The sequence below is a fragment of the Bufo bufo genome, chromosome 10 (genome assembly GCF_905171765.1).
Source record: "Bufo bufo chromosome 10, aBufBuf1.1, whole genome shotgun sequence".
Classification (NCBI taxonomy): Eukaryota; Metazoa; Chordata; class Amphibia; order Anura; family Bufonidae; genus Bufo; species Bufo bufo.
The window spans coordinates 5921667-5934373 of record NC_053398.1 but is presented as its reverse complement, the minus strand read 5'-3'; the positions used below and the strand labels follow the sequence as shown (position 1 = coordinate 5934373).

At 45.1% G+C, this 12707-nt stretch overlaps 1 protein-coding gene across 1 annotated transcript; it reads right to left on the bottom strand.

Moving 5' to 3' along the window:
- Nucleotides 1-10113, bottom strand: RIC3 (RIC3 acetylcholine receptor chaperone). Its single transcript, XM_040409645.1, has 6 exons — nt 9964-10113; nt 4899-5107; nt 4589-4664; nt 2333-2426; nt 998-1143; nt 1-507 (listed from the first exon to the last, which is right to left on the bottom strand). The coding sequence occupies exons 1-6, from the start codon at nt 10079-10081 to the stop codon at nt 50-52; spliced, it is 1101 nt and encodes a 366-aa protein (XP_040265579.1). The 5' UTR covers nt 10082-10113; the 3' UTR covers nt 1-49.
- Nucleotides 10114-12707: the final 2594 nt, after the last annotated feature.

Here is a 12707-nt window from a genome sequence, read left to right as displayed (position 1 = left end):
CACCGGAGCTCTCGCGGGTCCCTCCGTCAGTCACCAGATTTGGGGACATTTAGCAGTCTGGGGACTTTTTGCTCCGTTTGCGCAGAGACTGTAACTCATCCCCGACTGAATTACTGACGGTTTCCAGTAAATCTCCGCTCACAGCCGAATCTGTCACAGAAGCCTCTGAGTCCTCCTCGCTGGCTGCCTCTGAGCTGAAGCCGGCATTCTCCGCTAGAACCGCAGGGTCCTCATCGTCGCTTGGCTCCTCGGAGCAGATCTCATCTTCTGGGGCGCGGATGGGGCTGCGCTGGGCGTCGTCACATGGGTCGTACGCCGTAGGAGGATTACTCCCATCCTCCGCTGCGTGTTCTGTGCAGAAACGATTATAATCTTCCATGAACTCCAGCTGCTCGGCGATCTCCTCCGCTGAGGGCTGGTTCAGCAGCGAGCGGTCCACCAGGATCGTGCTGGGTCTCCTCCTGCCCTCAGACGGGTCGTAGATCGGATACGTCTCTTCTGGGTAACCTGTGAAAGACAGCAAAGTCACACTGATACATTGTAACGACATCCGCAGCGAGCACAGCTGCTTCTACTGATCCTGAGTTACATCATGTTATACTCCAGTCACACCCAGAGCTGCAGTAACTATTCTGTGAGCTTCCTGTCAGCAGCCAGGCTATGGACTTTACACCCCCTGCTGGTTCAGGGTCGTCAAAGGGCATCCTCTGAGCGACCTGCACCGTGATCCGATGTGACAGTTATAAAGCTGCGTCTCGTGCATTCATGCAGTGCTGTGTACTGATGCAGCTTTGGTTGTGACTGGAGCACAGAGCGTGATGTAGCAGCACAATTACAGGTCTGTGTCTGATTGGAGAATATGACCCGATACAAAGGTTAAAATTATCGTTGCAGCTCTGGATGTGACTGGGGTATAATAAGACATGATGTAATTCAAGATCAGTAGAGATGATGGGTGAGCACCCCCTTAAATTCCTGACATGCCCAGCCCCCGCACCTTCCCATCCCTCGGTGTAGGGAGCCTCCTCGGCCTCTTGCTCCGGGGTGACGCCGTCCAGGACCTTCCCCTCCTTCATCACCCGAGTGATCTCCTTCAGCCTCTGCAGCAGCTCCTGCTCCTCGCCGTCACTGACGTTACCTTCTCTGCCAATTACAAAGTCACATCTCATCAGAACCGATGACGTCATCAGCGTCCTGTCCCATACTAGACCTCGGCACAACCCACGGAGATGTCACCAAAGATGGCTGAGCCTATGATGTCATCACTCTCCCCATCATTATGATCTCATCCTATCAGAGGGCACAGTATAAACCCACGGAGATGTCACCAAAGATGGCCGAGCCTATGATGTCATCACTCCCCCCATCACTATGACCTCATCCTATCAGAGGGCACAGTATAAACCCACGGAGATGTCACCAAAAATGGCTTAACCGATGGCGTCATCAACGACCCCCCCGTTATAACCTCGTCCCATCACAGGACACAATATAAACCCACAGGAGATGTCACCAAAGATGGCTGAGCCTATGATGTCATCACTCTCCCCATCATTATGACCTCATCCTATCAGAGGGCACAGTATAAATCCACGGAGATGTCACCAAAAATGGCTTAACCGATGGCGTCATCAACAACCCCCCCCGTTATAACCTCGTCCCATCACAGGACACAATATAAACCCACAGGAGATGTCACCAAAGATGGCCGAGCCTATGATGTCATCACTCCCCCCATCATTATGAACTCATCCTATCAGAGGGCACAGTATAAACCCACGGAGATGTCACCAAAGATGGCCGAGCCTATGATGTCATCACTCCCCCATCATTATGACCTCATCCTATCAGAGGGCACAGTATAAACCCACGGAGATGTCACCAAAGATGGCTGAGCCTATGATGTCATCACTCCCCCCATCATTATGACCTCATCCTATCAGAGGGCACAGTATAAACCCACGGAGATGTCACCAAAGATGGCCGAGCCTATGATGTCATCACTCTCCCCATCATTATGACCTCATCCTATCAGAGGGCACAGTATAAACCCACGGAGATGTCACCAAAGATGGCCGAGCCTATGATGTCATCACTCTCCCCATCATTATGACCTCATCCTATCAGAGGGCACAGTATAAACCCACGGAGATGTCACCAAAGATGGCCGAGCCTATGATGTCATCACTCCCCACCCCGTTATAACCTCGTCCCATCACAGGACACAATATAAACCCACAAGAGATGTCCCCATAGATGGGAGAACTGAGGACAGAGGGCGATATACTCCGGGGGAAGCATGGCGGATCATGTCAGCACATTGGGCCCTTACCTCTCATTGTGGGGCCCCAGGCGCGAGATGATTTTCTCCATGGCCTCCTCGGTCTCTCGCAGTTTATCCTGCAGCTGGCCGAGCTCATAGTCAGCTGGAAATAGAGAGAGGCGCTAGAAAATAACGCATTCCAAGCGATGAACAACGGTGGGTCGAGCAACAGGTGGCGGAATATTGTATGAATGGATCAGAGAAAAGAATAAGCGCAAATCCCCGGCCGTCCATTATACAGCACAGCCCAGGACACGCAGGGTTAAAGGAGCAGATAACATATCACAGTATATACCAGTAATGGGGGGGCAGCTCCTCACCCGCTTATTACAGGGGCAGGGCTGGCGTTTGGGGAAGGGGGAAATTGGGCAATTGCCCTGGGCCCCCATCACCAAAGGGGCCCCCTTCCAGTCAGTGGCGGATGACGTTCGGGTCGGCAGCCCCGGGCCCAACGCCGACCCGAAAGCCCACATACTGCGGCGGGGCACGGGAGCGCATAGTTCCCTGCCCCGCCCCCGATCCCCACCATAGGCCTGAGGCCTATGCAGTAGTGAAATCCCAGTGCAGGCGTGCATGATGACATCATCGCGCGCGGCTGTGCAGTGAAGTGTGCGCGCCTGGACATAGGTGAGTATTTAGCTTTTAGGTTTTTTTTGTTTTTGTTTTTTTATGTGCTAAACTTTGGGGGACATGGGGGGACACACACAGGAGGACATGTGAAGAGACAGTACATCGGGGGGAAATTATTATGGGAGGGATTACTATGTGGGGGAAATTACTATATGGGGCAGCGTGGGGGCGTTGCTATTGGGGGGGCACTGTAGGGGCCAGTCTATTATTTATGGGGACACTATACAGGGATTATTACCTGGAGCACAGTATAGGGTGGTATTATTACTGGGGGTCTCTAGAGGACATTATAGCTGCTGTGGACACTATAGGGACATTTGGGGTCATTTATCAAACTGGTGTACAGTAGGACTGGGTTAGTTGCCCATAGCAGCAAATCGGGTTCCACCTTTCATATTTGACAGCTCTTTTGGAAATCCAGTTCTACTTTACACCAGTTTGATAAATGACCCCAATTATGTCTCCTGGGGTCACTATTTTTTCAGCAGTACAGTACCTGGGGCATTGGGGGGCACAGCGGGCACAGGCACAGCGGGCACAGTATTGGGGGTGGCAGGATGACACTGTGGGGACACCAGGACGGGGAGGTTGATGGAAAAATTTAGAAATCTAACGTGTCTGTGTTACAAACTGTAGAGACGAGATGCGGCTGAGAGAATTTGTCATGGCGGTCTGGGTCAGATGGAGGAGAAGAGGAAAGAGAAGGTCTACATGACAGGAGATGTCCCTGGATGTGAGAGCTATGTGGTCAGTGGTCACTATGACACGTAGAAAGTGTTTTTAAAGGGGACTTACACTATATCTGTTTGTCTTTCCACCGGCTTCTTGTTTTTTTCAGTTAACAGGATTTCCTGGGAATTCGATCTGGACGGTCTATCCTCGGGATAGGTCATCTGCATCAGATCAGTGGGGACCCGACTCCCGACACCCCTGCTGATCAGCTGTTTGAAGAGGCCACTGCGCTCTCTTTATAGTTCACCAAGCCCAGCGCCGTCCATTAGACAGCAGCGATGCTTTGTACTGCAGCTCATCTCCTTTCACTTGGATGGGACTGATATACAGTGACATCACTGGCCGCCCAGGTGTCCCGGGAGAAGGACGCCGGCCGATCTGATATCCTTGCTGGTTCTGTATTACACTGCAGTTTCTTTGCACGAGGAAAAACCACGTGTAATCCGCAATCAGTGCAGGCTGTGTCTAAGGCCTCAAGCACACGACCGTTCCGGTTTTTTTGCGGTTCACAAAAAACGGAAGCCGCCCGTGTGCCTTCTGCAATTTGCGGAATGGAATGTGCGGCCCATTGTAGAAATGCCTATTCTTGTCCGCAAAACGGAAGTGAATGGGTCCGCATCCGAGCCGCAAAAATGGCGGCTCGGATGCGGACCCAAACAACGGCCGTGTGCATGAGGCCTATAATGTGTTTGTGCAGTATTTCTTTTGGGGCCCCACTTAAAACTTTGCCCAGGGCCACACTTTGTCTACCGGCCCTGTACAGGGGGTTACAGTCCGGCCCGATGGCGGATCTACTGAGCTAAACTATCAGCTTCATAGATAGAGTTACTACATAAAGGGGGCGGAGCTGTGACAACCCTGTGTGCGGCCCCACCCCTCCGCAGGAGCATGTAATCCACTCACTGATCTTCCTCTTCAGGTTCCCGTTGGCGATGGGGGCGCTCCGGGGCTCAGGCTTCACCGGTCTGCCCTTAGAGAGCTGCAAATACCAGAGAATATCATCATCTGCAGAACATCGCACCCTGCACCTCCTGACAGATACAGTGTGATATCCTGCAGGTTATTACACCCCTGACCTCTCTACAGATCTGCAGAACATCGCTCTGTCCCCTCTACCTCCTGACAGATACGTAGTGATATATCCTGCAGATTATCACACCCAGATCTGCAGAACATTTAATTTTTCAACCTTCTCTCTGAGTCTGGACCTTACCTTGAAAAGTATATAGAGTATATACAGTAATATCCCGAACCCATAGATGGGTATTATCTGCCCCACGAGACTCTGCCGGCTGTTACTTCCTCCTCCACCAGCCTTCGCCTTAGACACAGCTTCAGATAAGTGAGAGCGGGGGAAACCTCCTCCCCTAAAATCCACTGGTTTACCATGAGGAACAGCAGACGGGAAACGGCCGGTACTTCCTAAAAAAAAATAATTTGTATTCACATTATAAGATACCCAGGTTATACCAGCTGTACATATATATTATACACAGGAGATGCCCAGGTTATACCAGCTGTACATATATATTATACACAGGAGATGCCCAGGTTATACCAGCATTGTCCATATCACTATATACAAGAAGATGTATAACTTATACCAGCTGTACATATATATTATATACAGGTGATACCCAGGTTATACCAGCTGTACATATATATAATATACAGGAGATGTCCAGGTTATACCAGCATGGTCCATATCACTATATACAAGAAGATGTATAACTTATACCAGCTGTACATATATAATTATATACAGGAGATGCCCAGGTTATACCAGCTGTACATATATAATTATATACAGGAGATACCCAGGTTATACCAGCTGTACATATATAATTATATACAGGAGATACCCAGGTTATACCAGCTGTACATATATAATTATATACAGGAGATGCCCAGGTTATACCAGCTGTACATATATAATTATATACAGGAGATACCCAGGTTATACCAGCTGTACATATATAATTATATACAGGAGATGCCCAGGTTATACCAGCTGTACATATATAATTATATACAGGAGATGCCCGGGTTATACCAGCTGCTGATATATAATTATATACAGGAGATACCCAGGTTATACCAGCTGTACATATATAATTATATACAGGAGATACCCAGGTTATACCAGCTGTACATATATAATTATATACAGGAGATGCCCAGGTTATACCAGCTGTACATATATAATTATATACAGGAGATACCCGGGTTATACCAGCTGTACATATATAATTATACAGGAGATGCCCAGGTTATACCAGCATGGTCCATATCACTATATACAAGAAGATGTATAACTTATACCAGCTGTACATATATAATTATATACAGAAGATGCCCAGGTTATACCAGCTGTACATATATATTATATACAGGAGATGCCCAGGTTATACCAGCATTGTCCATATCACTATATACAAGAAGATGTATAACTTATACCAGCTGTACATATATAATTATATACAGGAGATGCCCAGGTTATACCAGCTGTACATATATATTATATACAGGAGATGCCCAGGTTATACCAGCATTGTCCATATCACTATATACAAGAAGATGTATAACTTATACCAGCTGTACATATATAATTATATACAGGAGATGCCCAGGTTATACCAGCTGTACATATATAATTATATACAGGAGATACCCAGGTTATACCAGCTGTACATATATAATTATATACAGGAGATACCCAGGTTATACCAGCTGTACATATATAATTATATACAGGAGATGCCCAGGTTATACCAGCTGTACATATATAATTATATACAGGAGATGCCCGGGTTATACCAGCTGCTGATATATAATTATATACAGGAGATACCCAGGTTATACCAGCTGTACATATATAATTATATACAGGAGATGCCCAGGTTATACCAGCTGTACATATATAATTATATACAGGAGATGCCCAGGTTATACCAGCTGTACATATATAATTATATACAGAAGATACCCAGGTTATACCAGCTGTACATATATAATTATATACAGGAGATGCCCAGGTTATACCAGCTGTACATATATAATTATATACAGGAGATGCCCGGGTTATACCAGCTGCTGATATATAATTATATACAGGAGATGCCCAGGTTATACCAGCATGGTCCACATCACTATATACAAGAAGGTGTATAACTTATACCAGCTGTACATATATAATTATATACAGGAGATGCCCAGGTTATACCAGCTGTACATATATAATTATATACAGGAGATACCCGGGTTATACCAGCATGGTCCATATCACTATATACAAGAAGATGTATAACTTATACCAGCTGTACATATATAATTATATACAGAAGATGCCCAGGTTATACCAGCTGTACATATATATTATATACAGGAGATGCCCAGGTTATACCAGCATGGTCCATATCACTATATACAAGAAGATGTATAACTTATACCAGCCATACATATATAATTATATACAGAAGATGCCCAGGTTATACCAGCTGTACATATATAATTATATACAGGAGATGCCCAGGTTATACCAGCTGTACATATATAATTATATACAGGAGATGCCCAGGTTATACCAGCTGTACATATATAATTATATACAGGACATACCCAGGTTATACCAGCTGTACATATATAATTATATACAGGAGATGCCCAGGTTATACCAGCTGTACATATATAATTATATACAGGACATACCCAGGTTATACCAGCTGTACATATATAATTATATACAGGAGATGCCCGGGTTATACCAGCTGTACATATATAATTATATACAGGAGATGCCCAGGTTATACCAGCTGTACATATATAATTAGATACAGGAGATGCCCAGGTTATACCAGCTGTACATATATAATTATATACAGGAGATACCCAGGTTATACCAGCTGTACATATATAATTATATACAGGAGATGCCCAGGTTATACCAGCTGTACATATATAATTATATACAGGAGATGCCCAGGTTATACCAGCTGTACATATATAATTATATACAGGAGATGCCCTGGTTATACCAGCTGTACATATATAATTATATACAGGAGATGCCCGGGTTATACCAGCTGTATATATATAATTATATACAGGACATACCCAGGTTATACCAGCATGGTCCATATCACTATATACAAGGAGATGTATAACTTATACCAGCTGTACATATATAATTATATACAGGAGATGCCCAGGTTATACCAGCATGGTCCATATCACTATATACAAGAAGATGTATAACTTATACCAGCCATACATATATAATTATATACAGAAGATGCCCAGGTTATACCAGCTGTACATATATAATTATATACAGGAGATGCCCAGGTTATACCAGCTGTACATATATAATTATATACAGGACATACCCAGGTTATACCAGCTGTACATATATAATTAGATACAGGAGATGCCCAGGTTATACCAGCTGTACATATATAATTATATACAGGAGATGCCCTGGTTATACCAGCTGTACATATATAATTATATACAGGAGATACCCAGGTTATACCAGCTGTACATATATAATTATATACAGGAGATGCCCAGGTTATACCAGCTGTACATATATAATTATATACAGGAGATGCCCAGGTTATACCAGCTGTACATATATAATTATATACAGGAGATGCCCTGGTTATACCAGCTGTACATATATAATTATATACAGGAGATGCCCGGGTTATACCAGCTGTATATATATAATTATATACAGGACATACCCAGGTTATACCAGCATGGTCCATATCACTATATACAAGGAGATGTATAACTTATACCAGCTGTACATATATAATTATATACAGGAGATGCCCAGGTTATACCAGCTGTACATAATATGTGATGCTCTTATTATATAGAAGTATTCGGCCGATCATATAATACACATGTGCGGTGGGGGGATGAGGTCAGTGATGATGGATTACGTTGTTGCAGACATGAGGACAATGTATTTGAACGCTCTGTAATTAAATGTCACTTCTGATGATATGTGATGTCAGTGGCGTCGCTCGCTCTTTTGCCGCGCACTCAGGACATTTGGTTGATGTGAAGGTGAAAATAGCAATCAGTGTTATACCCAGGGTGACGACGGCCGCCATCCAAACCGTACACAGCGCCAGCGGGACAAAATTAGAAAGTTTGTAACAAAGTCCCAAAGTCTCCATAAATCCTTCATTATCTACACTATGTGCTCTTATGTTACTGCAGCGAAGAGGAAGAACTCCGATTAGTAATAATAGAGTACAAAAGGCTATTTGTCTAATACTGCTGACAACCTGCCTGTATATCATGTCTGAGAGGTTGTCACAGCCCCGCCCCCTGCTGATGACATCACTGATATAATGACCTGTGATCAGACATGAGATCACACACCTTATACTACAGGAACATCTATCACTGCTGACAACCTGTGGACATGCAGGACTTTTTAGTCTGGCGGCTTTCGCTGCGCACCGCCGTGCTGTGCCAGAGCTCCGCCCCGTTCCCATATAGTCAATGGGGACAGAGCGGCGGTCCGGCGGCACGGCGAAATAGCGGAAGGGCGGATCCGTCCTGCCGCAAGTGTGAAAGGGCCCTTAGGGTATTCTGTTATACCTGACTTATAACGGAGCCTTTAGGAGTCATTCTGCTTTGATCCGTCATCATAGACGTCTATAGGCCGCAGAGCGGATCCGTCATCAGAGGCGTCTATGGGCCGCAGAGCGGATCCGTCATCAGATACGTCTATGGGCCGCAGAGCGGATCCGTCTGGTTTCGCTGACTTGTCCTCACTGATATAATGTAACAGTTTTTATTGGGTTTACTTATCAATTACTTGATAGAAGGACAGATAATATGTTACATGTCGCTGTAGTCGTTACAGTGTTGCCCTCTATGTAACAGGATTGGGGGGGCCGGGGGGTCACACGTGGGGATCGGTCCTGGGATCAGGAGGAGCGTTACTGCTGTAATCACATGTAATACTCCAGCTTCATACATGATACATACAAGAGCCCGAGCTGGGGGGGGGAGGGAGGGCTGGCAGTGCCCCCATGATAGGTGTTGTGGGAAGGGGGGGGGGGGGGGGGGGTACCACCTTCTTAAGGTATTCAGATGCAGGGTGAGGGCAGCAGATTATATCGGTTACATACTGCAGCACTGAAGGGTTAAATTAAAGGCAGACCCCCCTTATCGGAGACAGTCCCCCCCCTCGGATTGTTGGGGGGGTCGCCCCCATGTCCCTCCCGCCAGAGCATGCAGAGCTGAGCGCTTACCCTCCGGCTGCTGCAGGGACGGCTTCCCCCTGTTCAGGAAGGTTTTGGGCAGGAGCAGGGACACGCACAGCACCAGGCCGGAGAACATGACCACCTTCTGGATGGTGGATAAAGCCATTGTAGGATCTCCTGGTGACTGAGGCTGCGGGAGACGAGGACATCTGCAGGGTCATAATAAACCGCTGCCCCAATGGCTGCTCCGCTGACAGCCTCCACCTGCATCCACAATCCCATTGGTCCAGGCGCAGACTGTCACCCCCAGCATCCCTGCCCCCGCAGCGGAGCTGTGACAGTGTGCCAGCTGCTTCCTCCATGTCACAGTATGGAGCCGCCCAGGATACATTGTAACATCTCAGAGCTCAGACTGAGGTACAATGTAACGGATTAGAACAGATACATCGTGTCAGACGCAGAATGCTTTACTGTGAAGGTCCTGCCGGGGGACACCTAATACACCATATACATTATATACAGTACAGAGCCCGGACACCTAATACACCGTATACATTATATACAGTACAGAGCCGGGACACCTAATACACCATATACATTATATACAGTACAGAGCCCGGACACCTAATACACCATATACATTATATACAGTACAGAGCCGGGACACCTAATACACCATATACATTATATACAGTACAGAGCCCGGACACCTAATACACCGTATACATTATATACAGTACAGAGCCGGGACACCTAATACACCGTATACATTATATACAGTACAGAGCCCGGACACCTAATACACCGTATACATTATATACAGTACAGAGCCCGGACACCTAATACACCATATACATTATATACAGTACAGAGCCGGGACACCTAATACACCATATACATTATATACAGTACAGAGCCGGGGACACCTAATACACCATATACATTATATACAGTACAGAGCCCGGACACCTAATACACCGTATACATTATATACAGTACAGAGCCCGGACACCTAATACACCGTATACATTATATACAGTACAGAGCCCGGACACCTAATACACCATATACATTATATACAGTACAGAGCCCGGACACCTAATACACCGTATACATTATATACAGTACAGAGCCCGGGACACCTAATACACCATATACATTATATACAGTACAGAGCCTGGACACCTAATACACCATATACATTATATACAGTACAGAGCCGGGACACCTAATACACCATATACATTATATACAGTACAGAGCCCGGACACCTAATACACCATATACATTATATACAGTACAGAGCTCAGGACACCTAATACACCATATACATTATATACAGTACAGAGCCGGGACACCTAATACACCATATACATTATATACAGTACAGAGCCGGGGACACCTAATACACCATATACATTATATACAGTACAGAGCCCGGACACCTAATACACCATATACATTATATACAGTACAGAGCCCGGACACCTAATACACCATATACATTATATACAGTACAGAGCCCGGACACCTAATACACCATATACATTATATACAGTACAGAGCCGGGACACCTAATACACCATATACATTATATACAGTACAGAGCCGGGACACCTAATACACCATATACATTATATACAGTACAGAGCCCGGACACCTAATACACCATATACATTATATACAGTACAGAGCCCAGGACACCTAATACACCATATACATTATATACAGTACAGAGCCGGGACACCTAATACACCATATACATTATATACAGTACAGAGCCCGGACACCTAATACACCATATACATTATATACAGTACAGAGCCCAGGACACCTAATACACCATATACATTATATACAGTACAGAGCCCGGACACCTAATACACCATATACATTATATACAGTACAGAGCCGGGACACCTAATACACCATATACATTATATACAGTACAGAGTCTGGACACCTAATACACCATATACATTATATACAGTACAGAGCCGGGACACCTAATACACCATATACATTATATACAGTACAGAGCCGGGACACCTAATACACCATATACATTATATACAGTACAGAGCCCGGACACCTAATACACCATATACATTATATACAGTACAGAGCCGGGACACCTAATACACCATATACATTATATACAGTACAGAGCCCGGACACCTAATACACCATATACATTATATACAGTACAGAGCCCGGACACCTAATACACCATATACATTATATACAGTACAGAGCCCGGACACCTAATACACCATATACATTATATACAGTACAGAGCCGGACACCTAATACACCATATACATTATATACAGTACAGAGCCCGGACACCTAATACACCATATACATTATATACAGTACAGAGCCCGGACACCTAATACACCATATACATTATATACAGTACAGAGCCGGACACCTAATACACCATATACATTATATACAGTACAGAGCCCGGACACCTAATACACCATATACATTATATACAGTACAGAGCCCAGGACACCTAATACACCATATACATTATATACAGTACAGAGCCCGGACACCTAATACACCATATACATTATATACAGTACAGAGCCCAGGACACCTAATACACCATATACATTATATACAGTACAGAGCCGGGACACCTAATACACCATATACATTATATACAGTACAGAGCCCGGGACACCTAATACACCATATACATTATATACAGTACAGAGCCGGGGACACCTAATACACCATATACATTATATACAGTACAGAGCCGGGACACCTAATACACC